The sequence below is a fragment of the Vanessa tameamea genome, chromosome Z (assembly GCF_037043105.1).
Source record: "Vanessa tameamea isolate UH-Manoa-2023 chromosome Z, ilVanTame1 primary haplotype, whole genome shotgun sequence".
Classification (NCBI taxonomy): Eukaryota; Metazoa; Arthropoda; class Insecta; order Lepidoptera; family Nymphalidae; genus Vanessa; species Vanessa tameamea.
Window position 1 is genome coordinate 11049023 of NC_087341.1, and position 27712 is coordinate 11076734.

The 27712-nt window shown below is 32.5% G+C and overlaps 2 protein-coding genes across 2 annotated transcripts in view; one reads left to right on the plus strand and one right to left on the minus strand.

Annotated features, from left to right (window-relative positions):
- LOC113403121 (flightin) overlaps positions 1–27712 on the plus strand; it is a 137901-nt gene that overhangs the window by 45916 nt on the left and 64273 nt on the right. The gene's annotated exons all lie outside the window — the stretch shown is intronic.
- On the minus strand, positions 572–25724 carry LOC113403226 (V-type proton ATPase 116 kDa subunit a 1-like). Its single transcript, XM_026643699.2, has 15 exons — positions 25608–25724; positions 22041–22220; positions 21787–21947; positions 21332–21497; positions 19570–19746; positions 16781–16993; positions 16417–16567; positions 13200–13361; positions 7980–8188; positions 7385–7494; positions 3683–3807; positions 3128–3363; positions 2747–2957; positions 1615–1789; positions 572–779 (listed from the first exon to the last, which is right to left on the minus strand). The coding sequence occupies exons 1-15, from the start codon at positions 25722–25724 to the stop codon at positions 644–646; spliced, it is 2529 nt and encodes an 842-aa protein (XP_026499484.2). The 3' UTR covers positions 572–643.

Consider the following 27712-nt stretch of genomic DNA (forward strand, 5'->3'; position numbering starts at 1 on the left):
AGTAGCATATATGTATGTAACAATGAAACGTATAGGAATGACGTTGACGGTCGTTATTAAACCTTTCAACTCATTACTGTTGTACAGTATCGTTTCATAAGATATAGGAAGCGGACATAAAAGTTTGCAATCATGAAAATAAATATCTGAATTATTATAATGTATGAAAATAATGGGACACTTCGTCCGAACATTTCAAACAATGAGATCATGAAAGAGGTAAAGTGGAATCCCCATCTCCATTAGACACGGAAAACCTTTTTTGTTACTTTAATATTTCACCACGAGACAAAAAATTAGTTTTACGCTAACACACATAACTATCATGTAAAACTCAATATGCATGTTAAACTAAATTAAAAACGTACGAGCAGACAATATCACTGAAAAGTGAGTATAAATTAATTACACAAATCGCGGTTACAATTATATTTTTGTAATATAAACACATGTTCATATTACAGAAAATGCAAAGTTTAATATAAACTATAATATTTATAAAAACATTGTTTCCATAAAAATAGTGACAACATTATTTAAAATGCAACATAATATACTCGTACTCCTACGTTTAGCTTAAGCTACGAATATCAGCATGGAACAAAATATCAGTAGCTGAAATAAATATCAAGATAAAATTAAATCAGTTTGCTACTGCCTTCTTTTTGCACATAGCTTCAGACTTGTCTTCCTTGCCCTCCCCAGCAAGGATAGCTTTAAAGCTAAACGGCTTAAATGGATACCCGGCACCGGTATAAAACTTACTCATAAATTCAACCCTGCAAATTTTTGATTGCTTAATAAACATTTTATGAATTGTAAATATATACACTAATATTATTAATGCAAAAGTAACAAAGTATTTTTATAGTCGTCTAGTTCATGCTTAAGCCGCTGAACCGATTTAAATTTATTTTGTATGGAGAGAGGTCCGGGGAAGGCCGGCGGCTAACTTTTTCTAATGAGCAAAATTTGGATTGATGGTTTGTGTGCTATAGGTAAAGTTTTATAAATTTCGCGCGTGTTAAGTCGCTGGTTCAGCTAGTATACCATTAGTAAAAAATCACTTTAAAAAGTTTATATATATGCATTAAATATTATATGATATATTTATTGATAAAACTTTATTACTTGGAAGCTATTACACGAACATTTTCAAACACACTGTTATTAACACGGACACTCACATGATTACGAAATTATAATTCTTATTTAAAAAAAATAGCTATTAGACAGATACTAGACAGAGATAAAGTGACTTAAATGTTACAAATTATTTATCACTATAATCACAGTACAAGTTATTGCTTAAGTATTTATTTGGTGGTAAGGCTATGTGCAATCTCGTCTGGGTAGCTTCCAAGACTTTTAACTATTCCTTACATTACTAAAATGTGCAATCGGTATGATATAAAGAACATTTAATATTTCTTTTAGCGTCACTGTTAATGGGCGGAGGTGACCACTTTACATCAGGTGGCACGTTTCCCCGTCCGCTTAACTATTAAATTCATATACATATATAATATATATCGTCTGGTTTTACTTTGAAGGCAATATTATAATTAATTTTATTCACAAGTGAAACGATAAGTATATCAATTCATATATTACCAGTGTAATCGTAATGTGTGGAGAAAGGCTGACAATCCCTCCATAACAACTAAGATCGAAAGACTGAATACAGCCCAAATGGCAAATATTATAAAAATTTTCGGTCCTCCGGCTAGCGAAGTATCCCGAAGACCAAGTTTTGCAAATATCATCACCCATAACATTTCCGAAAGTTCTGAAATCATTATTATTATTATAAAACGATATAAGAACAACGAAAGTTGAAACCGAAGAAAAATATAAATATATAATTTAAATGTTTAAAATTTATTGTCAAACCATATTTATTTGTTGTTATTTTAATAAAATCACATAATCTGTATTGTAATGATAATAGCAGTTCATATTACTTCATGTTCATCCCAAATCTATCTCCTATGTAAGATAGTTTACTGAATGAAACAATTTAATGGGAGTAATCGGCCGCTTATCACTCACTATCTATTCAATTAATTAAGCAAGCTGTATTCGTATTTCACCTAGTAACGACTTATATAAGTACAGGTGCGTGAATCGCCTCAAGACTATAAATATACAATTCATTGAAACCACATTCGAACGAAAAAGAAGACTTAGAAGGATTGTTTTTCTTGTGAAACCTTTAACGTGATCAAAGATTGCGAAAATATATAATAATGAGCACATTACGTAATACTTAAAGTTTATCTTTCAATAGCGCAATTAATAGAATCATGTTATTTGATCATTGACAGTCAAAGTAAAAACTGACATGGATTCGAAAAAAACCCAGACTCGAGTAAAACCGTGGAAGAAACTCAGCTGTTCTTTCTTGTTAAGTTTTCTAATTGTTTTTAAATAAAACAAGAAATAGCCAGTAGGAATTGTATCCCACAAGGTGCGCTATCATCATCCATATTCGAATTCTATTATAAATGTTATAATAATATATTCTTAACGTATCATTAATTTTGCATACATGTAAATGTTGTTATTCGAAAGCAGGCGAATGTCTAAGGCGAAGTTTCTGACTAAGCTTAAAGTAAAATTATGTAAGAAACGAATATGAGTCATTTTAACTTTTTTATAGATGAAAAGTAACCCCTGCCGAAATTTCAATAAGAAATATATTATTACAAAACCATTAAAAAGAAATAATAAATAAAATCGTTACGTTCATGAGCGAGTGACAGCGCCCACAGACGAAGATAAGAAGCCGTGTGAGATATAGTGCTTAGCACGAATTCTATGGTGTGTACAGCTTGATGTATCATCAGTTCACTAAAAGATGTTGAGTATTTGGCCACATCCTTTAGTATCTTTTCCTCCGCCCGCTTATTGTCAGAATCACGTCGTTGATATCTACGAAATTGACTAATTCGTTTCTGAAAAGAAAGACTCATATAAATATGATAATTAAAATAGACTTATCACTAAATATTTATATAAGATATGTTGAATCATTTTTCGTAACCAAAATTGTGATATAAATATATAAATTGCTTGGGATGATTACTTCCTTAACGGACATCTAAGGATAAATATTCGTCATTACCAACGCCTCATCCTTTTTCTTTTTATAAATTTTGTGGAGATAGACGGGTGTTCCGAATAATATTATGGGGACGCAAATAACTCCTATTGTAACTAATAATCGCTGAAGTTTTTCCTGACTTTCGAACATGTAAGCATCACAATCGTCCTCCACGGGCTTTGAAGTTGATAACAATACCATATCGATGAACAAAATAAGAATCAAGGGCGCACAGCCCGCTCCTCTTTTTATTTCAACTGAAAAAAAAAAAACAAAATGAAATTTTATCACAGATCGCCGGTTCAAATTGACAATTATTTTTCTGTGTTTTTACATTTATTTCTCAGCAATAAAATATCGTCTAAAATCTGCATGTCTCGTATGAAAATTCCACACGTGAATTAAGTAAATTAAGCACCGCCTTTTAGAATAATGTCCTAACCTTTTCCGTTAGAGGAAAAGATACCTTGTCTGACTGCTGGGACAGTTAGGAATTTTACAGTTATATATAACTGAATCGTGTAAAATAAAACATTGTTTTTGTATATTATACGTGATTGGCAATTAAATACATACCGTATTTTCCACTGAACATAAACCATTTCATGTAAATCAGTATGACCAGCCACATAAAAAGGCAAGCCAGAAATAGGACTTGTGGAATGAATTGCAAATAGATTGCATAATATCTTTTAAAATATCTGCAAAATTATTTTTAATGCATTGATTTATACATTGAATCATGTTTGTAATATGATAATAAATGCATAGTAGATAAAAACAGTGTATCTGATAGGGACGTCCCTTCAGAAACATTGTACATAAGCCCATTATTTGTTTTCAGGTTTTAGATCCATTCCTCATTTAAAAATATTACTACTTTCCATACAAACTATCACCCCCAATTTTATCTTCTTAAGAGCCCAATGTTTCAAACATCAAGAGTGCCGAACTTCGGTATAGATTTTAACCAAATTCACCAAGTGACGTTGTAGCAACTGTCTTTTTCCTGAGGCAGAAGTCCAAACAGCGATTCCACATTCTTAATTTAAAAATTAATGACACTACAAAGTGACAAAATGCTACCCCAAACTTTCATACTAAATTTCACCCTATTTGTTGATGATTTTACAAAAAAAACTTCAACCGTCTTCAACATATTAGTTGAAGTGTAAATACCAATCTTCATAATTCTAACATGAGAAATGACGAAATTCTATACATAATTTCATCTTCTGTTTCATTTCCAAAGGAGAAGAATTTTGGAAAAAGTGTTCCTTAATACTTTTATCCTAAAAAAAATTCTGGGTATAATTTCATCTTAGGCAGTACATTGTATGTAAATTAGCCATTTAATTTTTTTTTTCAATATAGTTTCTATGCGGTTGTCCTCCAAAATTGCTTATCTTTCTGCTTTCTACCTAGATTCACAAAATATACTAACCGATTAATTAGAATCTTTCATATTCCGGTAAGTTATGGCTATAGCGCGACCATAGTTGAAATAGTTTTATCTTTGGTTTGAGGTTCTACAATTAATAATATCAACGTCAACGTAGTCATTAAAAAAGTGTTTGAAAATGCGTTTTTTAAGTTAACACTACTTTTCATATTTACGTTTACAATGTGTATACATCCCAAATATCAACAGAATAGTCCACATCCGACATAAATAAGTTTTTTACTAATATATTTTTTCAAATATAAGGCCCAGTAACATATTTCAATAAAGTAAGTGCCTCAACAACATGAAAGAACGCGGCAAAACAATATACAAGCAAAAGGCATTCCATCCTTCAGTCCAATCCTTTTTAAGTATGCATCACTAATACTTCGAAGAAAATATATGTAGCAAATTAGAGTATCATCATCTTCATTTTAGCCGAAGACGATTTAGCTGCACAAAACCCACCCCTATATATCTCCAAAACAGCCGGTCTTACGATACTCGCATGCAGTGGCATCCCACGGCTCTCACCGGATCGTCAGTGTATCTTGTAAGGGGCCATTCGAGAACTTTTCTGCATCAACGGCCGGCGGTTCTAGGAGTTTGAGAATTTCAGTTCGTCTGCTACTCTTTGGGCTATATCAGTTATTTTGGATCGCCATATTCGTCATTTATAATTCGGTCTTAAAACTTCGAGGGGAGCCCTCTTTATTGCTCGGAAGCGTGAATGAGCCTTCTTATGAGGCGCTTAGTAACTGTTTTTATGTTCCGTAAGTCAACACTAGCAAAACAGTGGTGGAAGACTTTCGACTTGAGACACTGTGTCATTTGGGATGAGAAGATGTAACGTAGCTACCTTAACGCCCAGCTTAGTTGGATTCGGCTATTGATCTCTTTCTCAAAGTTGGACATGCCTAGTTGGATGGTCTGTCGTAGGTATAATATAATCGTCTATAACTTCGAGTGCAGTCTCCAACCTTTACTTGAGTGGGTTCAACATAAGGTACCCAACATAATTTTTGTCTTCTTGTTAATTTTAGAACTACTTGCTGCTTGCTCTGCTGAGGTCATCGAGCATAGTGCCGAGGTCTTTCAAGGTCTCATCTATAACTACTATGTCATCGGCAAATTGAAGGTGACTGATGTATTTGCCATTGACATTGATGCCATATCCTTTCCAATCCAGAAGCTTGACAACACTCTTCAAAGTAGTGGGTAACATTTTCGAAGATATCAAGCCCCATTATCTAACGCCTCGCTTAGAGAAGGATTGATTTCGAGTTGTGATCCTGGAGTCGGTCCAACATGATGCCGTTCTCATACAAGCACTTTAAAGCTTGATTTACCAGAAGTCGATTCGGCAACTTTCAAGAGACTTTATCAGAGGGTGGAAAACTTGTGCTCGAGTCTATTTGATTCGACTGAGCCATGTTTACAAGTTGTATTCGATTCGTAATAACTCTCGAATACGACTTGTAAACATGGTTCAGAAGTGAGATAAGTCTAATGGTTTTAACAGGGTTTTATCGCATTTTTTGAAGAAGAGTACCACCACGTATCTGTGCCATCCCTGTGGCGTTTGACCATCAAACGAAATAAATGACGGAGTTAAATAACTTCTGAAGGGAAGCTCAGCTCTCGCTGCATTCACTAGGCGCCTTGTTGTTTTTGAGTTGTTCGAACGCTACTTGTACGTAACAAACTAACGTCCGGGATATATTAAGTACAATTCCGGGTTAGTCTAGCTGTAGGATCTAAAGCTCGACTACTGACAGGTGACTACATAGATGTGTACAGCTATCCGTTGAACTTCTCGACCTCTTAACAACTCGAGTTTTGACGTGACGATTCTGCCATCCTCAGTCTTCAGCTTCATAAGTTAGCTCTGTCCAATACACATTTCTCTTATGAAAACTTTGTAGCCTTCATCCCGCTTAATAGCGTCTTTAATACGAATTGTATTAAATAGGCGAGTATCGCGAGTCAGAGACAATCTGTCTACTGGGCCCTCAGTAGTCTAGCATCAGTAGTGTAGCATGTAGGGTAGCATCAGATTCAAATTAGAATATGGAACAATCATAATTATGGAATCGTGGCTACTATACACGTCAGGAAAGAAAGAATCCAACGGCAATTTGCACATTAATTATATGCATATAATTATATGTATAAAATATACATATAATATATTTTATGATGACTGAGGAGTGAGGAGTGAAATTAGTTCCGTAGAATTTGTGGGTAAAACAGTAAAGTAGGATACCGCGGTATAAATAAGAGGCACATTTCTCATAAAGTTATGAGAAATTTAGTTCAACAGTTCCGAGTGAGCCATAGCCACGTTTGAAATTATGTCGAAGTACAATATCGTGTAGTTTATGTCTGACTGATATTGAGCTTAACAAGAAGGTTTTAAGTCGAGTGGTGTTTGGAGATCTTTTGTTTGGTCCAGTAAAATAATATATTTTCATTCCGATACAATTTTATCCCAAAAAAGCAACGTATCTATTAATAATAATCAAATGAATTTTATAAAAACCCCTCCCTCAAATATTTACACATACGCTTTAACTATTATATTGCTTAAGGAGTGACAATGTCGTCTTCTTCTTTCGAATGTCAAATGTATGATGAAAGAAAGAGAAATCAGTGTTTATCTAAAATCATGCTAAACAACGCATAAAACCAAATGCATGTCATTGTTTTATTCCCTATTTATTAATTACAAATGTTAATTATGCGATCGTATAAAGTATTTAAAAAATGTTAATTAATGTATAAAGTATCTCATTAAGGCTTTAATATTTATTATATGATGTTTAATAACTTACGTATGATTAAAAAGACTTAAACACAGTCCGAACATCATGTGGACGATCCCAATTATAATTGACATTTTCATTTTCAGAGAATTCAGGTACATTATTTTATTTTTGGCCAACTGTAAACAAATTTAATGAGCGTCAATTTATTCAGAACTATATTCAATAAACACTTGATATTAATCTGAGTGCGTACTTTTTTTTTAATTACAAATGTACAAAACGGGTTCTAATTAAACTAATTCTCTACTTATCGTTAACAGATCTATAACATCTATTGTATTTTAACTAACTTATCAGTAGCGGATAACGCATTTACCCTATTAAATTACGACATACTCATTTAATCACTTTATTGTGACCTGTATGTCAAAGCAATGATTTACTTTGGATGTTTAGTAGAAAACTCAAACTTTAGAACAAGGACGACTGATGTTCATAGCAAATTAGCGAGACCTACTAAAATATACCACTAGTCTTACTTACGTTTATGTTACTGTCATTAGATACGTCCAATTCCTATCTCACAAATGGTTACATTTATCTAGGATGTACACAATTAGTAATGAATAAAATATATATTCAATATTAAGTTAGTATTTACCGCCCAGACCGGATCCACGCCAAATATATAAGGCGCACGCGTTTCGAAAACAGGATTTAAAGTTATATATTGGCTACTTTCAACTGTCTTTAAGTCGTATGTATTCATCCAATACGGCTGCACGAGTACAATTGATTTAGAAAAGAATACATTGTACAGAAAACCAGTGTAGAGCGTGAAGAGACCCATCATCAAAATTACGTATCGTCCTGTGAATTTTGTAGTAAAATATACTTTGTGTTTGCAATTAACGCGAAATCTAAGCTATATAGAAATAACGACAATTTAATGAAACATGTTACCATCAATTATACTATGTACCATTAATTATGTAAATTTCTATGTGCCATCTTCCTTGGAAAATAAGATGTAACGTTTCTTGTACCTGTAGTTTGCAATGGCTCACTTACCCTTCAAACCAGAACAATAATCCTAAATATTACTTCGCGGTAACATGTGATGAGCGGGTGTACTTTTTTATGATATAGTTAGGAGGACGAGCAAATGGGCCACCTGTTGGTAAGTGATCACCACCGCCCGTAGACAATGGCGATGTAAGAAATATTAATTTGTCCTTACGACGACGACCTACGTGGTCGACTAGTGTGTACACCGGTTTTCATGGGTACGCCATTCCGAGGTCCTGGGTTCGATTCCCGGCCGAGTCGATGTAGAAAAAGTTCATTCTTTTCTATGTTGTCTTAGGTCTGGGTGTATGTGGTACCGTCATTACTTCTGATTTTCCATAACACAAGTGCTTTAGCTACTTACATTGGGATCAGAGTAATGTATGTGATGTTGTCCAATATTTATTTATTTATTACCAATGCGCCACCAACCTTGGGAACTAAGATGTTATGTCCCTTGTGCCTGTAGTTACACTGGCTCAATCACCCTTCAAACCGGAACACAACGGTTGGCGGTAAAATATCTGGTGGGTGGTAACTACACGGACGGGCTTGCACAAAGCCCTACCACCGAGTAAAGTCCATATTAACATTTAACTATGGACGCGCGGTCTCACACACCGCTCTCTTTTCTGAAAATTGTATTTACCCTACTTTACCCCACTCCCCGCTCTTGTGACGTTTAGTAGCTTCGACTTTAGTGGCTTTAGTAAATGACTGCGAAGAGGAGAGATTGCGTCGTCGTCAATTTGGGTGAGTAATTTTGTTTTAAATTTCGCCTTCGGTCTGTGAGACCGCGTTTTCTATACAAAAATGTATTGACTGCGATTATATTTTTTATAGGTTATAAACTATAAAAATGTCAAAAAACATAAAACCGAGTACTTCTGCGACTAAACGAACTTCAAGGTCAATGTGGCCGTCCCAACAGATGTAAAAAAAATACGCGTTGACGATCCTTCATTTGAAGATGAAATTAATCGAATACTTTTCGAGTCTGATCAATTCGAAGATGAAAACAACATTGCCGATTGTTTAGCATTTGCTGAAGACATCACAGAACGTAATTTTAATGACCAAGAAGACCAAGAAATTGTAGAAATAGATAATACACATGACAACGATTTAAGGGATGATAGTTCGGACAGGACAGCTCGGATAGTGACGTGCCACTTTCAGAACTTCAAAATACTTTAACTTCACTTTCACGACCTAATTATTTCTACGGTAAAAATCGTTTCAAATGGACTGCTAATCCACCATCAAACAGGGTAAGAACGCTTAAACATAATATTGTCACCTGCCGATCTACTTCACTTTTGACCGAGGGCGATAACTAGGATCCTACCAGTATTTGGGATAAGCTTTTAGACGTGGAAATGCGAGAGACTATTTTGATATGGACTAACAAAAAAATTTACGACATCAAAGCAACGTTCAAACGACAAGATAGACCGGAATTGAAACATTTAGACATGGTAGAATTTAATGCGTTTCTCGGATTACTGTACTATTCTGCTGTTCTAAAATCCAACTACGAAAGCTCGAGCTATATTTTCGCAACAGATGGTACAGGCTGCGAAATATTCAGATGCAGCATGTCAGAGACTAGCTTTTTAGTCATACTACATTGCCTGAGTTTTCACAATCCTGATGATCGTCCAGAGAGGCAAAAGACTGATAAGTTAGCAGCGATCTCTTCACTTTTTCAGCAGTTTGTCACCAACTCTCAAAAAATATATGTTGTTGGCGAAATCTGTCACAATTGACGAAATGTTGGTAAAATTTCGTGGAAGGAGCCATATGATCTCTTACATGCCAAAAAAAAAAGAAAAAAAATAGGGACTCATTGTACGCACTTTATGTGACGCCAAGACATTCTATTTTATAATGGTTATATATATTCCGGTAAAGGATCCGATGGGATAGGACTGTATGCAGAAGAAAAGAAGTTTCTGTTTCCCACCCAGTGTGTTCTGCGTTTGACGAAAACAATTCGAGGCTCTAACCGTAACTTACTGCAGATAATTGGTTTTCATCCATTGAGCTTGTTGATGAATTGACTAAAAGAAAGATGACATATGTTGGAACCGTGAAAAAAAATAAGAAGTAAAAGAATTCCAGCCTCAAAAGTGCCGAGGAATTGGTTCCACGTTATTTAGATTTACCAAAGACAAAACTCTATGTTCATATGTCCCAAAGTTGAATAAAGCAGATGTCTTGATTTCCTCAATGCATCACAGCAACACCATAGACGACAGCACCAAAAAGCCTGAAATGATTCTCTACTATAACTCCACTAAAGGAGGAGTAGACGAGACTGATAAGAAATGTTCTATGTATAGTAGTAACCGTAGAACAAGAAGGTGGCCTCTGGTCATTTTCTATAGGATACTGGACTTGTGTGGAGTGAATGCTCACATTCTACATAATCAGCATCAGCGCAAAGCAATAGAAAGAGGGGATTTTCTTAAGAAATCAGCAAGATCCTTGGTCGTACCACAAATGCAAAGACGTGTAATCGCCTCAAATTTGCATATGACATTGAAGCGCGTTTTAGGAGCAGATCTGCCTATTGCGGAGCCCCCTACTTTAGAAATCGAGTGTTCAAAACGAAAGACGTGCCAAATCTGTCCACCTAAACTAAAGAGGAAGACTAACTACACTTGTGTTGGCTGTAAACAAGCTATATGCCGTCAGTGTTCTAAGCCTTTGTGCAATGACTGTCAATAATTTTACTGATATTGGACCTTTGTCAGAATGTTTATGCTTCAAGTTTAGAAGTGATTTACAGATTAATATGTTTTTTTTTTTCAAGAAGTTTTTTTTTTAAGTAGTAGTCTTTAATTTGATCTCAGGCAATTTAAAACTGAAAAGTGCCCTAAATGTGATTTACATCATTATTAAGAAAATAAATGAATATAAGCTAAATACATATTTATAGTCTTTTAAATTGTTTAATCTTTAGGTACGTTTAAAATAAAAAATCAAATATAATGGCAGTTTTCTTAAAAATATCGGTCCGTGAGACCTCGCGTCCATGGTAGTGTTACAATATATTGACGTCCACAGTTAAAGGTTAAACGTAAGATATTTTAACATTCATTTCAATTATTTCGAAATGTAATTATTCAGTTAATTTCAAAATAATTGAAATGAACACACGGTATTGTACAGTAGACTAAACATACCGACAAAGGTATTTTGCTTTACTAACTGTTAATGGTTCAATAATATCATCCAACCGCATTGATAATTTGTGGATATTTTGTTAATTAGAAAATTATCGATTCAAAAAATTTATTACTATTTCATCTGTGGTAGTGATAAAACATTTTATCAAAAACTATGGAAAGTTAATCCACTAAGTTCGGAATACTCTCATAAAAACGATATTTATTTTAGGTATTTGTTGAAAACTTAAATGCAAACGATGACTTTGCTAAACAAGTAGGTAAATAGTTCGTTACAAAACAAGAGTATTATAAGGTTTGTGTAAATATTAAAATAATATTAATTTAAAAATCTTGGAACTAATAAAACCAATCAACTTTAACGGTTTCTAAGCTAGTCTATTATTTAAAAACATTTTTTAATCTTATCTGTATATTTTTACTCTCATTTAAAGATAAAATAAAATATTTTGTATAAAACTGGCAAAGAGCTAACAGCCAACACAAGCTTGAACATTTAAGAACGTTTATCTTTACCCGAGCCGAGATTATATTAGTTTATGATAAAATTTACTTAAAATATAAAATGCACTCGAATATCAATACCACAAATAAACTCATACACAATTCACTGCACATCTTAAAAGCAACGCGGAATTATAGTGTTATTTTATGGTCAGAATATAATATAAGCCTGGCCATTTTTGATTTATTTTTGTAAGCAGTTATCCATTTCACAATTGAATTTTATTTTTAGTTATATTTGAAATACTAACAACCTTCGCTGTACGTTTTGAGGTTTTGAGAATTTACATCTATAGGGCTAGCTAGGTACCTCGCGAAAAACCTTCAAGCACGTACCGACAACAACAAAATTCAAATTGATCGTATAGAAGTTTCAATAAACCCATAACATATGGACCACAATATAATTTGTTATATATAAGTTAAAAAACGAGATATAACATTTAGACTATTCAGAATTTGTAATAGAAAGCTTGCTGTCCCGATTTGCAATTATAGAAGGCTTCTATCGGTGCATCAATTTCATATCCCGCTTTTAATAATAATGCAATGTTGTGTCAAAAAACGGCTCTTTACAGGTTTCGTAGACATGATTCTATATCTTATCATGGTCTTCACTATTCTATCCTGAGTATAACCGATTTTAATAATAATAATTACAGTTTATTTTCATTAAATGACATATTCGTACATTTAATAGAATATTGCTAATGCATACACATTTCAAATATCTTATCAGAATATTGGCTTCCAATTAACCCTTGTTAAAAATTCACCTTTAAAGTTTATTTCTTGATGTAACCTATGGTATCCTATTCTAAGATGTGTGTGCGTAAAATAAGAGGTCAACATAGAGTTACGTTACAAATTTTACTATCGAAGTATCCAATCTTTGTACGTGATTACCTGTAGATGTATTTTACCTGTGTGAGGTATCTCCCTAATACAAATATAAGTGTGTTCAAAAGTGGTTTTCGTCCAGCAAAGGTTGCAATACTTGATTCGAAGTTTTCGATCCGAAGCCGGGTGTTTTCTTAACTGGGTCAGGTTCATACCCCATAAGCTATTTATGTAGTATGTTATTTAACTAATCAATAATGTTACTTAAATAATACCTCCGAAAAAAATATTCCATATCTCATTCTTCGAAGTCTTATCCATGTTTTCCTTTTCAACCGAAACCATCCAACCCGCAAATGCAAGTAATATAATACCGTGACACACATCACCAAACATCAGAGCGAATAGAAATGGAAAAGTTATTATTGTGTAAAGACCTGTAAATAAATATGAGAGTCCATTAATAACGACGTTAATTAAAATGTCACAAATAAATCTAGATTTAAGTCATATTTTTGAGCAATATTTCTTTATAAAATAGCTGCCAACATTATAATAAAATCTGTTAAGACACATTTATATTATATTTGAAAAAAAATGGAGATAAATATACTTAAGTATCAATTTTTAAATTATTATAGATTAAAAAGTATAGTGGTTAAGTACACGTAAAACTTAAAAACAAAGGTAATTATATAATCTCATGTGTATTTATTTGCTGTGTTTGCTCTTGTTACTCATGTTAATCTTCTCACCCACTCAGTGTCACTCAATACTAATGAACGCATACATGAATGAATTGATCTACACCGATCTATCTAAATATTTAATATGTTATACATTTTCCACTCTAATAATATTCCTACTTGTTTGCCTTAACTATGTCAATATATGCCGTTGTATTTACTTATATATTTGTTTCTTAATTATATATTTTTATCAATGAGAATTGAACTGATGTATGTGTTATTGCATATTTTTATGCTACAAAACAAAGGAGATAAAATATCGCGAAGTTAAAAGTTTCAAATAATAAAAGAATACAATAACCTTTTCTAGTAGTTTTAAAGACAGACTTAAAGTAGGTATGATATCATAACCCTTCCGTCTAAACGAGGCTGAAGCACCGCAGTTAGAGCCAATCACAAACTTGTTGCATTCCTATTAGAGTTTATGTTAAATCGAGCCGGAATATTTCATTTCAACGGTAAACAATTTTGTTGCTCTATCGTTGACTCAATGTAATTTAATATATTTATGAATATGACGCGAAACTACTTCGATAAGTTCTTATTTGGATATAATAAAATGTTTATATCATTTATTTTATATTACAACTTTTACTTTGAAAAACCATCGTCGTTCAGTTTTAAGTATAAAATTAGTGCAAGATTTAAATTTTTCTGTCGATTAATAAAATACTAAGCGCATAACAAATCAGCCTACAGAGACATACGTTTATTTATTTGTTTAAAAGGCAAAAATATACACGCGTCTGCGGTGATATGTTTATTTAAAATAATTAATAATTTCTTTAATATTAAATTTTTCGCTACATGACAACATTGAATATGTTAGCCATTAAAAACTGGAAAAAAGAGTCAGTACAAATTTAAAAACAAAAAGATACAACTTGCATCATCATTCATTAGCGCTATTTAAAAATAAATTATCTCATTGAGAACATTTCTATTGAGAAATTGCAATGAAAAATATATGTTTTTGTTATAAATTAGTCACAATAGTAACATTATTTTATTATAAACAAAAAGATAACTTCTTGCCTAAAAAATGTAACTGCAGCAACATCGCCCAGCTTAAAAAAGGTACACTGCCTACGGTCAACAGAGTAAATTAAAGGAAAAGCGCCTACATTGACAACGTACTACGTTTAAATTTGCATTACGCGTTCACGCTATTGCCTACGACACGGGTCTACGTCAAACCGCATACAAAATTCTAGGTAAGTATCGTACCCCAATCACACATTTTGTGTAATATAATTTTATGTGTAGGATCAAATGATTTCATGTATTATCTATAAATAAAATCACTTTTCTTATCGGTCTATTACGCTGTCTTCTTTTAAACATAACGGATTTTGATAAGGTTTTCATAAATACAAATAGCGATAAAGATCTACATACGTAATTTGTAAATATTTTGTACAAAATTGGTGAACTCTGTCGGTGTTTTATTCATAGAACTGTTTTTGTACGCTTCTATGTGACTAACACTAAATCATAGGAGATACATAAAAATTATCGAAGCTAATGCAACGAAAGAAAATTGACGCTGCGAAAGAGGTAAAACTTTGAGACGGCCCTGCTTGCAGACTGATTTTTTTCGTGAAATTATCCCAACTTTGAATCTATAAATTGAAATCTTACTAACATACAGCAAAGCAAGCATCCGCGCTGCACGCTCCGTCAGAAGAGCAATTCTAAATCATGAAAAAGCAATACGTAATGGAAACTTCACATTTACGAGTTTGCTGAAACGTTTAAGATTCATTTAAAACATATTCACATAGAATTGCTCGAATTATGTTTGCATAGAAGATGAGTTAAATTCTGATTTAAATAACGTCTACAGTTTTTCTTTAAAAAAAATACTTTTACATTTCCTCAAACGGGTAAATCGTATTTGTGGTGGATTATCAAAACGCGATACACAGACCATAATATGGTAGTAGTATCATGCGTCTAACTACATTAACAGGTCTGCAATATTCGGCAGGCACTGGGTAACTCGTTAGCTGACCACCCATAACGACCTATTATCATCACATATTGAATGCGAGTGTACATTTAATTTAATAATTTTATTATCCGGAACAAAAAAATATTTTAATTCTTTTATTTAACACAACGTAATTTGCATATCAGGTAGGATAATTAGGGCGCATCTTTAGCATTTAAAGGCGGTTTATCAACGGGAGCAGTCGTATGTAAGTTCCGACTCGATCATTACATCAGTGAGTGAGAAATACTGAGCTTTAAAATGCCCAACCTATAACGATACAATTTGTCCGACATTTTATAAAACAACAAACTCGACTGCAGGCGAAAGGCTTAAAATCGAATCTTAAATTATTATATTACAGGAAAATGATTTATTCACATTGATTTCATTGACGACATTCAGTGAGGCAGTACTGTAACGTAATGTTCTAAATCGAATCTTAGATTATTACATTGCAGGCAAATGCTCTCAGCGTAGGACTGCGCTAAGAAATATTCTTAGCCTGCAAAATTTTCCGATTACGCCTATTCGAAAATTGATCGAAAACTAAACTCTTACAGATCACTGCAAACGAATTGGGTTCATGCACAAAGATCTCATGGCCGTTATTCAAAATAAGAATGGATATATAATTTCATATTATATATAATTTATGTACATAGGTTTTCAAAAATGATCACTTTTTATTTCTTAGAATTATTAGTCGGAAAAACTATAGGCTCAGTTATTAATTTCACTGTTAATTACCTGGGTTCAATTCTCTATATGACGAGTCACCGTATGCGTTAATAAGAGCTTGAAAACCTTTTGTAAATTTATTAGTGCGATGAAATGTAGGTGGTTCGTCGGCATCGTCAGATTTCAATAAAAATGATTCAACATTCGTCCCAGCTCTCACCTAAAGCAAAAACGTATTAATAAATCCTTGTAACAAAAACCTAAAATCTATATATGAACAAGTCCTCTCGCGTTAATCGATACTAAAAAATTATTTCAATATTATGTAATAATAATAGTAATAAAAGGGCGCCATTCAACCAGCGACCAGAGTGTCATCAACCACTATGTATAGTTTCGACCACTGGTGAACACCATTGAAGATAATAATTACCGAAACTCGTGCTAAAACGTCCTCAACTTTTGGGAGATCCAGATCTGGCACCCAACACTGACCAATAAGACATTTTCTTGTAATATCCAAAGTGAACATGTTCATCGTATGGTAGATTGCTTTAGACTTCCTTATTTGAACCATCCAAGCCTCCCATTGCTTGCTAACAGCTCGCAGTGCTTTACATCGATAGTATTTAGATTTGCTCATAACCTGCAATTAAAAATATTATATAATCACAGTCTCAAATATCATTCAGAAAAAAAAATGACTAATGTGAAGAAATAAATAACTAAGTAATTTGAAAAGCAAAATTATTATTAACATTTCTCCCGACTGCTGGTACGTTAGACTTTTAATGAACTAATTAAGAAGTAGAACTGTCAAAAAATCTTTTTCATATTCCCTCTTTATGACGAGTAATGAATAGAATCGTTTTGCTTCGTTAAAGTCGATTTCCATTTTAAATAAAGACATATATATACATGTATTCTGGATTGTCTAAATTTAAAATAAATTGTTAAATCGATATAGTTATTTATTTTGAGGCCTGAACTATTCAAGCCTCGCTATCGTGCATTTTTTAGTGACATAAAGTATGTCACTCTTCGCGACCCATAAAATGCTGAATGTCAAGTCGATCCGTCTCTAGGTGAAAAAAAGGACAAACCAACAAAGACATTTTAAAGTTGATAATACTAGTAAAGATAGTGATGAAAATATTTCCATTTGTAATGTTTAAGGTTTTATGAAATTCAACGAATCTGTATCTAAATAAGCTTTTTTAAATTCGACGAGAGCCTGTTGTTTTAAAAGCTTAAGAACTGGAAGCAGTTTGAAATAGATCTTCTGTCCTAATCTAAGCAACAAAAGGGAAAGTCATGATTATATTTTTCAAAAATTTTTATTCATTCATGATTTTTCTTTCATTATGTTTAATATGATTTTAAATGAATTTAGTTATTCATTGTGCCCGATTGTTTTTTTTTTCTTTGCAACTGCAAAATCGAAGTATAAAAAATACTTATTGTGAGATAGACATATACCATGGCAGACTTTTTGTAGACCTTTTTAAGTTGTACAATACTACTCCACATTATTTTGCTCTTTCTCGAAGGATTCAGTCAGCGTTTGCAATGTAAGAGCAAAAAATAGTGTTTATTTACGACATCACATTAGACACCTCTAAAATTATCAGTGTTTCGTTTTGTGTGTCTAGAAACGACTTTATTTCATACTATGTAGTAATATAAATACATACATATATACAAACATAAAAACATACATACATATACATTCTTTAGATTACATAAGAAATGTATATATATACATGGAATAAAAAAGGATAATAAAAGGAATGACGTTACATTAAATATACTTTTTTTTTTGGTGAAAATGTTCGTGTAATGAAGGAAATGTTACGTGTTTTGTTTAAGTAAAAGGCATGCCACTTTTTGGGTAAAAATCTCGGCGCCAGTTTTTTTTCCATACAAAATTCTAGAGATTTCAGTTTACTCCGTGCCGAATGTCATAATCGTCGCGGTGCATATAGGGACATGGTGCTCGGCATCTCGCTCTAGATATGTCAGTATCAGGCATCCGGTTAGTACAGTATTTGGCGGCGGTTTATATCAATTACATAAATAGAAATAATAGCAGCAGCTGGGAAGGTGATGCTCAAGGCTGCTAGCTATGGTTGATTATTCTGGAAAATGGGAGTGGCAATATGATGGTATAGTTGGCTGTCATATAAAAAAACTATATAAAAAAGGTCGAGATTTACCTCGAATAGAATATAATATGATATAAAAACGGTTTGATGGTGGCCTCGGGAGTGTTTAATTATAAATATATACGTATGTATGTAATGGGCGGTACATACTGACGGTAGACGGTTACTTCGATGACTATTTAATGTGAAAGTTAAATCGAGTATATTAGCAAATAGCAATAAGGCTATAAATAATGAATGAACTTCGTTCAATAATAATTAATTTGTTTAAAATAAATAAGCATATTGCTCGTCAACTTTGTCTTCCATGTTGCAGATTTTTGTGAACTGTAATCGACATCCTTCAGCTACTCGTAAGAGGTGTTAAAATTCAACAGCAATCTCATACATCCAATTATAATTATTCAATTCAATAAAACAAAATAGTTATATTAAAAACGTATTTAAAATAAGACCTGGTTTTATTTGACTCCTCCATGGTCGATTAAACTTTTAATCTCTGACACTCTCAAAGAACACAGTTAAACCACAAATTCAAATCAACTAGACGAAATAACGAGTCAAGCCCATGTCGATATTTAAATATTAAAAATATAAAGTTAAAAGTCTTATATATCAATAGCGTAGGCCGATTTTTGTTCCAGTTAATATGGGACAATATCTGTACTGTAGATGTGCAGAAAAATAAAGAGGATTGCAGTTTACTAAATTGTTATAAAATAAAAACGAATTAATTTTAGAGAGAGAAAAGAAATTAAAAACGTAAACAAAATTAAAGTAAATTGTTATCGGCAGACCCCAATTCTAACTTAACTAATGTATACTATTTGACATTAAAAATTTAATTAAAATAAAGTTTCATCAATTTTGTGCCAATTGTATATGAGCGACTTGCAGTTTACAATGAAATGAAATCAAAATAAAACCTGCCATTGGTTTCGAAATTCCTAAAAAATATTTTCAATAAACTCGAAGTTTCGCGACGATTGTGGGCGACCTACTACTTATATTTTAACTAAGATAGGCAGGGAATACTTACAATATAAGATTAACTAACCCTTTCCAAATCATCAATCCTCAAGTCTAATTGTACCATCATGTCCATTCGCTCGTTATAATTTTGCGGGCAAGAATATAGATTGACATGAAAACCACTGCAAACTTTCTCTAGTCGAGCGCTAATCTGTTCCCCTTGACAGATTGCTAAAAATGCCACCTTCCGAATATCCTGCCCCTGGTGAAATTAATAAAATATGATTTATTAAACAAAAAATACTTCATTACAAGCTCATTACATTATATAGATCTAATCACACACGAAAGCACGCCCGTCCACGTTAAATTATCGAAGTTTATTAAAATATATATTGTAATTGGTTTTTTTTTTACTCTTATGTTAATCATCTGGCTCTAAGAAATCGTGTAAGCACGGGCGTCACTAATACAATTGCGCAAACAATCGCAAGCGCAAAGCGCAAAGATCCGAAAAAAATGTCTGACATTAACAGAATGATGTATCCGCTAAATTGCATTTAAATGTAAAAATTAAGTTGAAGCCTTTCTAATTTTTATGACAATAAATGCAATTTAAAAGTGATCCCTTTTAAACCGTTTTTTTTAAGAAAATGAAAAACACGAAATTCCCTTTAACTTACAAATAAATTTACCAAAAGATTATTTCGAATTATAAAAAGATTTAATCAATGTATGAGCTATTTATTTATATACGCGTGTGCCGACACAAATATTAATATATAATATTTTTGTTTAATTTTGCGTAAACTGGATTTGCATTTTGGCTTCGATATGTAGTCTGCATTCTGTGTGAAAAGTGTAAATTATGTTTTAATTAAAAAAAAATAGTAAAATATTACTTATATGTATTTTCCTATCACGGAATAACTATTAAGTCGGTAAAGCTAAATCCATAACCAATGTTTTTCAACTCTCTGCCGATATTGAATATTATATACCAGTAGCTCAGCTATGCGCATACTAGGAACGTGCTTATTTGATAAGTTTCAAATGCCATCAAAACCGTTTCGCTCTATATCAGAAGCGGAAAATCGGAAACATTATGAATATAGACATTACTGAGTATCGCCTACAAAGGGAATATTCATATATGACAACTTGAAACGAATAGAAATAAAAGCTTTTCAAAGCAAACGAATAAAATAAAATATCTTGCGATAATGACAAATTATTATCGGTACGGGAAAGGTGATTGTTGACAGATGTTCTGACAAGGTACATGTATAAGTAAATATTAGATATGATGTAGCTTAAATTTATTTTTAATTTTGAGCAACACAAAGTTATTAATGGCATAAATGCGTTTTGTGGCAGGTACACAACGTTCAATTTATGCAAAATTGAATTTCAATGGAGGGATCGTGTAATTGCTTTATAGACTGTGACCCTATACACGTCACTTTTCTCGTTTAACTTTGCTTTAATATTTCCGCATAAACTTCAAATACAAGAACCATACTCACCTCAAATAGGATGTGCGTTCATCCGAGGCAATCATTGTTAGAGAATAACAAAGTAAGATATCATTTTGTTCTATTGTTTTTTTTTTTTTAATAAAATAAGAATATGTCTAAGTAAACAGTTTCAGAAGTAAATACGGTTTCACAATACAGGACATGAATTTAAGTTCAAATAATATGATTTTCTGTAGAATGTATCTATGAATATAAACAGAACATATTCATAATGAATCTAAGTTTTTAATTACGTAATTGATGAACGCTTAAAATTAAGCTCTTATGAATACTATTCTTACATGCATATGTGTAATTTAAACTTCTTACTGTTTGCGGATCTTGTAGTATAGCGTCCTGTGTCGCTCGCCTATAATAGATGTTTCCGTGAGACACTCTCCACAGCATCATTTCAAAGGGAAAACTTCGGCTACGCTTAACAACGCCTGTTATGACAAAGAGTCGGCCAAGTAAGCCCGTGTCACCGCCAGCAGACCTAGAATTAAAAAAAGCAATCTCGACAATGCATTTCAAAAGTTAGGAAAAATATTCATAAACAATAAATATATAATAACTATTATTTTACTTGTACGATGTTCTGAGGCAGAGGTTGTGGCAACATTCATTTTTATACCCTATCTATATTGACTGTAAAGGCTTTAAAATATTATTATTTATATTATTATATAAAAAGAAGCGCTTTACAACTTTACTTGCTTTAAATTTAGACTTTTAACGGGTCAAGCATGAATTTAACGTTCTTGTATCGCATATTGATAAAATACCTGCCAAATATAGATTCCTCTGTGATATCTGATTGGCCCAACATCGGACCAATGTGATTTAAAACGTAACTCATTTCCGTCAGTTCTAAGTAATTTTTTAATAGAGTCGTCTGATTCTCCGACATACTTAAAACATCGTTTTCCCATTTTTCAAGTATATTCTAAGAAAAAAAATTATCTTTTAACAAACTTCTTTTACTTGTATTTATTAAGTGGATATTTCAGAGCGAACGAATATATCTATTATATTTCACCTCTAGGGGGGCCATTTCATGAAGTGGTATTGCCTTTGGAGCCAAAGTATTGTATTCAATAACATTGATCTTGTCTCTTAGCATCTCCCCTTCCATATAAAGGAGCTTGCGTTCCATCTCAACGCATCGGCACAGTTCAGTAACAAAGTTTCTTTGAAACGGTTTAACATCCGGTGTCATCTATAAATAAAAGTAACAGAGATAAATTTAGCTTTGTAAAAATAGATTCGTATTAATAATAATAGTTATTCGCTCGATTTTTAAAAATAAATAAAAATAGCATCTATTAATATAACAGATTATTATTATAATAATGGATGTTATCGGTAGTCAACAATAAGTGGCCAGTATAGAAAACACGGCGATTTTTTATTTTATAACGAATATAAACAAACTCATTTATTCATATGATTTTATTAAGCTATGGGAACAGAATTTTTGTACTGGATCGTTTTTATCGTTTTCATTATTTACACTATATACTTTTATTTCGTAGCGTAAAAAATATAATCCGACAGGTAGGTACTGATTCTTTCGAACATAACAAATAATTATGCTTTCAAACTTTGTGACATGACGAACTTAGACATTCGTAACGTGAAAATATTTAAATCTCAACAAATTCTTAGAAATTATCGCAATTAGGGCAAACGATCGAAATAAACTTTCCGCGGATTAAAATAAAAAAAATAATTTATTACAAAGAAAATAATAATGTTGAACCGAAAATTTTCTGCGACGAATATAAAATGTATGATGATGTCTATGAACCATTGGTCTACAGATTTGAAAAGCATTTTTAAAACAAACATTACTTTTCTGTAAATATATGTTAATATTTTAATATTGAATTCACTTTATAACATTTGAAATTTATATGAATAAGTAAATGAATTGTGACGAATTGAGTAACAAACACGGACCCACACTTTCGAATTTATAACAACACATTTAACTAGCAATTGCCTTCAAAGCAAATTGTCTATCGATACATCTATAGAGCCGAACGTCCAATGAACAAATCGTCTTTTATCTTTCTCATAACATTCAGCATAAAAATATATTGTATTTTTTTTAAGATCAAAGCTTCAATATAATGTTTTGTAGTTTTGGAATTTCCAGTACTACTAAATACAACACAAACTTTATTTTTTTAAGGAATATATACATATATATATAACTCGTTTGAATACTTTACGAGATATTTTATAAATATTTACTCGTGTCCAAGACTAATGTTAAAGTATCATACCCTAGTAGGACTTGAAGAAAGTTATACTGCGGTGTACAAGCTCAGCGTCATTTAGTACGCGGAAGATACGTTGGTGCTGATATTGGGAGAAAGTTTCGAGAGAACTCAGTGCTCAAGTTCTCACCAATCTCAGGATGTACATAATCGATGGCAAAAGAGAAGGGGGAAGACGGAGGAGTTATCGTTCCACGAACTGCGGAATGGAACCACCGAACTTGCAAATTCACCTTAGTGACTTAAACGTATAGGTGGACAAGTACATGACATACATACGCCTCACCCTGGACCGTATTGATGTTTCGAAGAGCACTACGAATGCCTAGTTTTCCTTATTGAAAAGGTAGCAGTTACTATGGACCGAGTTAGTAAGTTCGTCGCCTCTTTAACGGTGTCGTGCAGTCCATGGCCCTCTACGGTGTGCCTGTTTGATCGTTAAAAACTATGCAGAAAGTTTTATTTAAACAGTTTATTTGATTATAAACAAGCTAATCATGTTTTACAATAAAACTTTACGAGGTGTCATCCACTTAAAAGCAACTCACGGGCCCAAACATGAAAACTCATGGTTTGACTCTAGTTTGAAATGACTAATGGGGATATAACGTAACCCTATATTGAAACAACTTCATTGTATGGACTTACAAGGTGAAGGTGACCACATAACACCAAACGGCATATTTACTTGTCTGCTTCCAAAAACAAAAAATAAAGCTAGGTAGTACTCTACCGATACGTAGATACATAACATGGTCGACTGTTTTAGGAATATTTCCTTTGTGAGTGATATAGGAACGAGCCTGTACGGTAACTGGGTTAGGTTATTAAACGTGCCCTTTCAAAGCGCTTTGAAAAAAACTAAATCGAATTGGTTAGAGCGTCAATATCGGAATACATTTTCGCAATTTGTGATACGGGGAAGCCGTGGCTAAGATATGCGCGTAATATACATGACACTTAATAGCGTATGGCATGTACTTTCCATGGCACCCGCCGTATTCGCGTCTCTGACTTCGGTAAATTGAGGTTTGACCAATGAAGAACCAAAATTAGTTCTGCTTATCGTCTTTTATGTATTTTTTTTAAATGACTTAATTTTGATGTGTATAAAGGGACAGACCGCCCGACCTTTCAATTTTTTCAATTTCTTAGTTAAAATATTATCTATTATTAAAAAATTATTACATTTAAAAAATGGTATTTTATTTGCCAATCGATTGTATTACTGATACAGTAATTACTAGAAGAACAAAATAGTACCTATTGCTGCGAATTATAAAAAATATATTTTAGATATAACCTGTTATACGAATTATTGTATTTTGCTTTTTCTAAATTCAAAACAGTTTTAAAAACTGATTTCAAGTCAAAATTGCATAAAAAAATACCAACTCATCAATCGAAATAGAATACCACTTTCTATCACTAGTAAACTGATTCGATATTTTAAAAAATAAATCAAGTAATTTTATTTAACAAACATACGCGTCCATCATACAAACATAAAAATTCTAAACTCAATACGGGTGCGAAATTAAGTATCCTTGAAAAATCGGACAGACAAAAAACTAACAGTTGTTTAAAACCGCCGACGAGCAAATGAAATGTTAACCAAAGCTGGGCGTGTTTTACGCGTACATTTATTTGTACGCACACATCCCGAATGGGCTTTTTTATTGTAGAACAAAAGACGTTCAGAATTAACGATGGTTTGCATTTAAAAGCTCAAACACGATAGAATATTTAATAGACACCCTAAAGATTACCAAAAACAATTATCTTTGTTTGTTGTATTGAGGTTTATTAAAAGAAGAGTAATGAGAAGTTATAAGTATGCCTGATAGTAGATTGTCATTATGGCCCAAATGGTAACCATTCTTTAAGCTAGCACCGGGAAATCTTTTCACGGAAAATAAGTTGTTACGTTCCTAAGGCCTGTACTGACACACTCATACGAATATATGTTTCGGATACGTTTTTCGAGGTTCTGACCATTTGAAGAAATCGTTTATACTATTAATTATGAGAGCCAAGGTAACCCGGCAATCTTAATCGAATATTTAGATTTCGAACTCGAGTAGAAACGACGAATTTTCTACTTACTTTCTGTTAGTAATTAATCTCGTACTTCGTGGCGAAACAACGCACCGTAAGGAAACTAACATGTTTCTACCAGACAACATTGGTACAGCGTGATTAAATAACCTCCAAAACTTCTCGTTAAAAGCAGAGGATGTCTTAGCCCCGCAACGAACCATTTTACTTTTTCATATAAATTGTGATTCTTTAGTAAATATGTATAAGTATAATTAACTTACATCCACAAATTGAGCACATCCCATTTCACCCAAATGTCCCACTATTTCGAAAGCTGTTTCGGGTTGTAGATATACGTCGCAAAATGTCATTGGATCGCTTCTCAACATGCAACCCATTCTGAAATCTAGTAATTCATATCATAGAAAGGCAACCAAATTATCAAGCTATATAACATACCTGTTTTAATGATGATTAAGAGAATGTGACATATATTTTTATTTTTATATGTATAATATTTATATTTAAATTTTTATAATATTATGTATTATATAACTTACGGTTTGCTTTGAATACAAAAATAAATAAATAAACTTCTGTCTTCTGTACTTATATTCTAAGTAAGTTGACGTTTAATGAAATATAATATTTGAATAAAGAATATTAATTTATGTCATATATTAAATCTATTTTTTTTGTATGCTGAGAGTTTTTATGATATTTTTAAAATACTATTAACAAAACAAATTTTACTTTTAATAAATTTTTTAAACGTAAAATTTATACTATATAAAAAACCTTTGATAAGCTAATTTGCTCAAGTTATTTTTTTCTAGTGTAGTTATACCAATCCAATTAACCTTTCAGTTATTGCAATAAAATATCAATCTAATATGAATAAGACTTAAAACCTTTTTTTAAAAACTAATTTAAAAAAGGTTTGAAAAACTATTTGAAATAAAATATAGAAATAAACGAATACAATAAATATGCTGCAGGCACAAGGGACAAAACACTTTAGTTCCCAGGGTTGATGGCGCGTGGTGATATGAGGATTGGTTAATATTTCTTAGAGCGAAAAAGAAAAAAAAAGATGGTAAACACTAACCATCCAGTGGCCTATATAATAAAATAAAATATAAGGAAGTTTGCTTTGAAAGTTAAAATGTCAGTGTAACCTAATAGAGCATTACTACGCCGCTTAAAATTCAAGAAATAGCCTTAATCTAAAATCACAATATATATGTGACTAGGGACTAGGTCTCATCATGTTACCAAACATGAAACGTGTACCGAGCGATGATCTGAATAATAAAGTTGCAGTGGATCTTTCTCGTTAGGAAAAAACGTAAAAGAGGATCGGACCATGATTTAAGTTCACTTAGCAATCGGTGCCTCATATTCTAAAAAAATATGAAATATTAATAAATACAACTTCTACTATATGACTTGGAAAAATTATAGACCAATGGCGATCTCTTTTGTATTGTTACTGTACTTATTAAAATATATCATCATGTTCAGTTTATTCAAGAAAATGCTGAATTTCGACGAAAATTATCGCGAAATCCAGTTAATTAAAAATAATATTGAAAATTATATTTCATATTTTTAAAATTACTCTGCTCTTTAAGTTTATCATGGTGATTATATGGATTTGCTTTCTGTTTGTTTATCTCATTGATTGGCTATCTCATTAGTGAGTAAAGGTAAGCTGCAGAAATGGTACTTAAATTCTGTTGGAGAGTTAACGTAAACTTTTCCTATAATCCTTATTACCATACCTGTGGTTTTTTTTTATAAAGCGTATGTATTTATTGATTATATTATTTAATAACATTTTATTAACATAACATTAAGTGCTTAAATATATACAAATATGAATTAAAAATAGTTATTGTATAAATCTTGACCGCGTGAAATGGTGGCAAGAATACTAGCAGCATGGGAAATGCTGCTAGTACGTTGAATCGCAATTCCGATCCCCTGGGCTAAAAACGAACCAGCCCTCCTGTCACAAGTGGAGGCAATAAGGCGAGGTGTTATACTTTTGATGAAGCTTTTTGCACCATTACTCCAAGGGCCAAGTGTTTCGACAGCAAATGGGACAAAAAAGTAATTTTATGTAAGACACGAATATTTAGATATTTTTTTTGCTTTAGCTTTTTCCGCAGCAGCACTGGTTCTTAACATTGTTTCTCGGATATGAGACTGGGCCAACGTGTCAACGCATGTAGCGCCCCACACAAGGGCCCGTCCTCGTTCCCAGGGAACCAATGTTGACCCATCAGGTCTCTTACCATCATCACGACTAATTCCACGAGGCTCAGTAAGAGCAGGAACGTCGATGGTGCCTTTTTATTGTGTCATTAAGAGAACCGTGGCG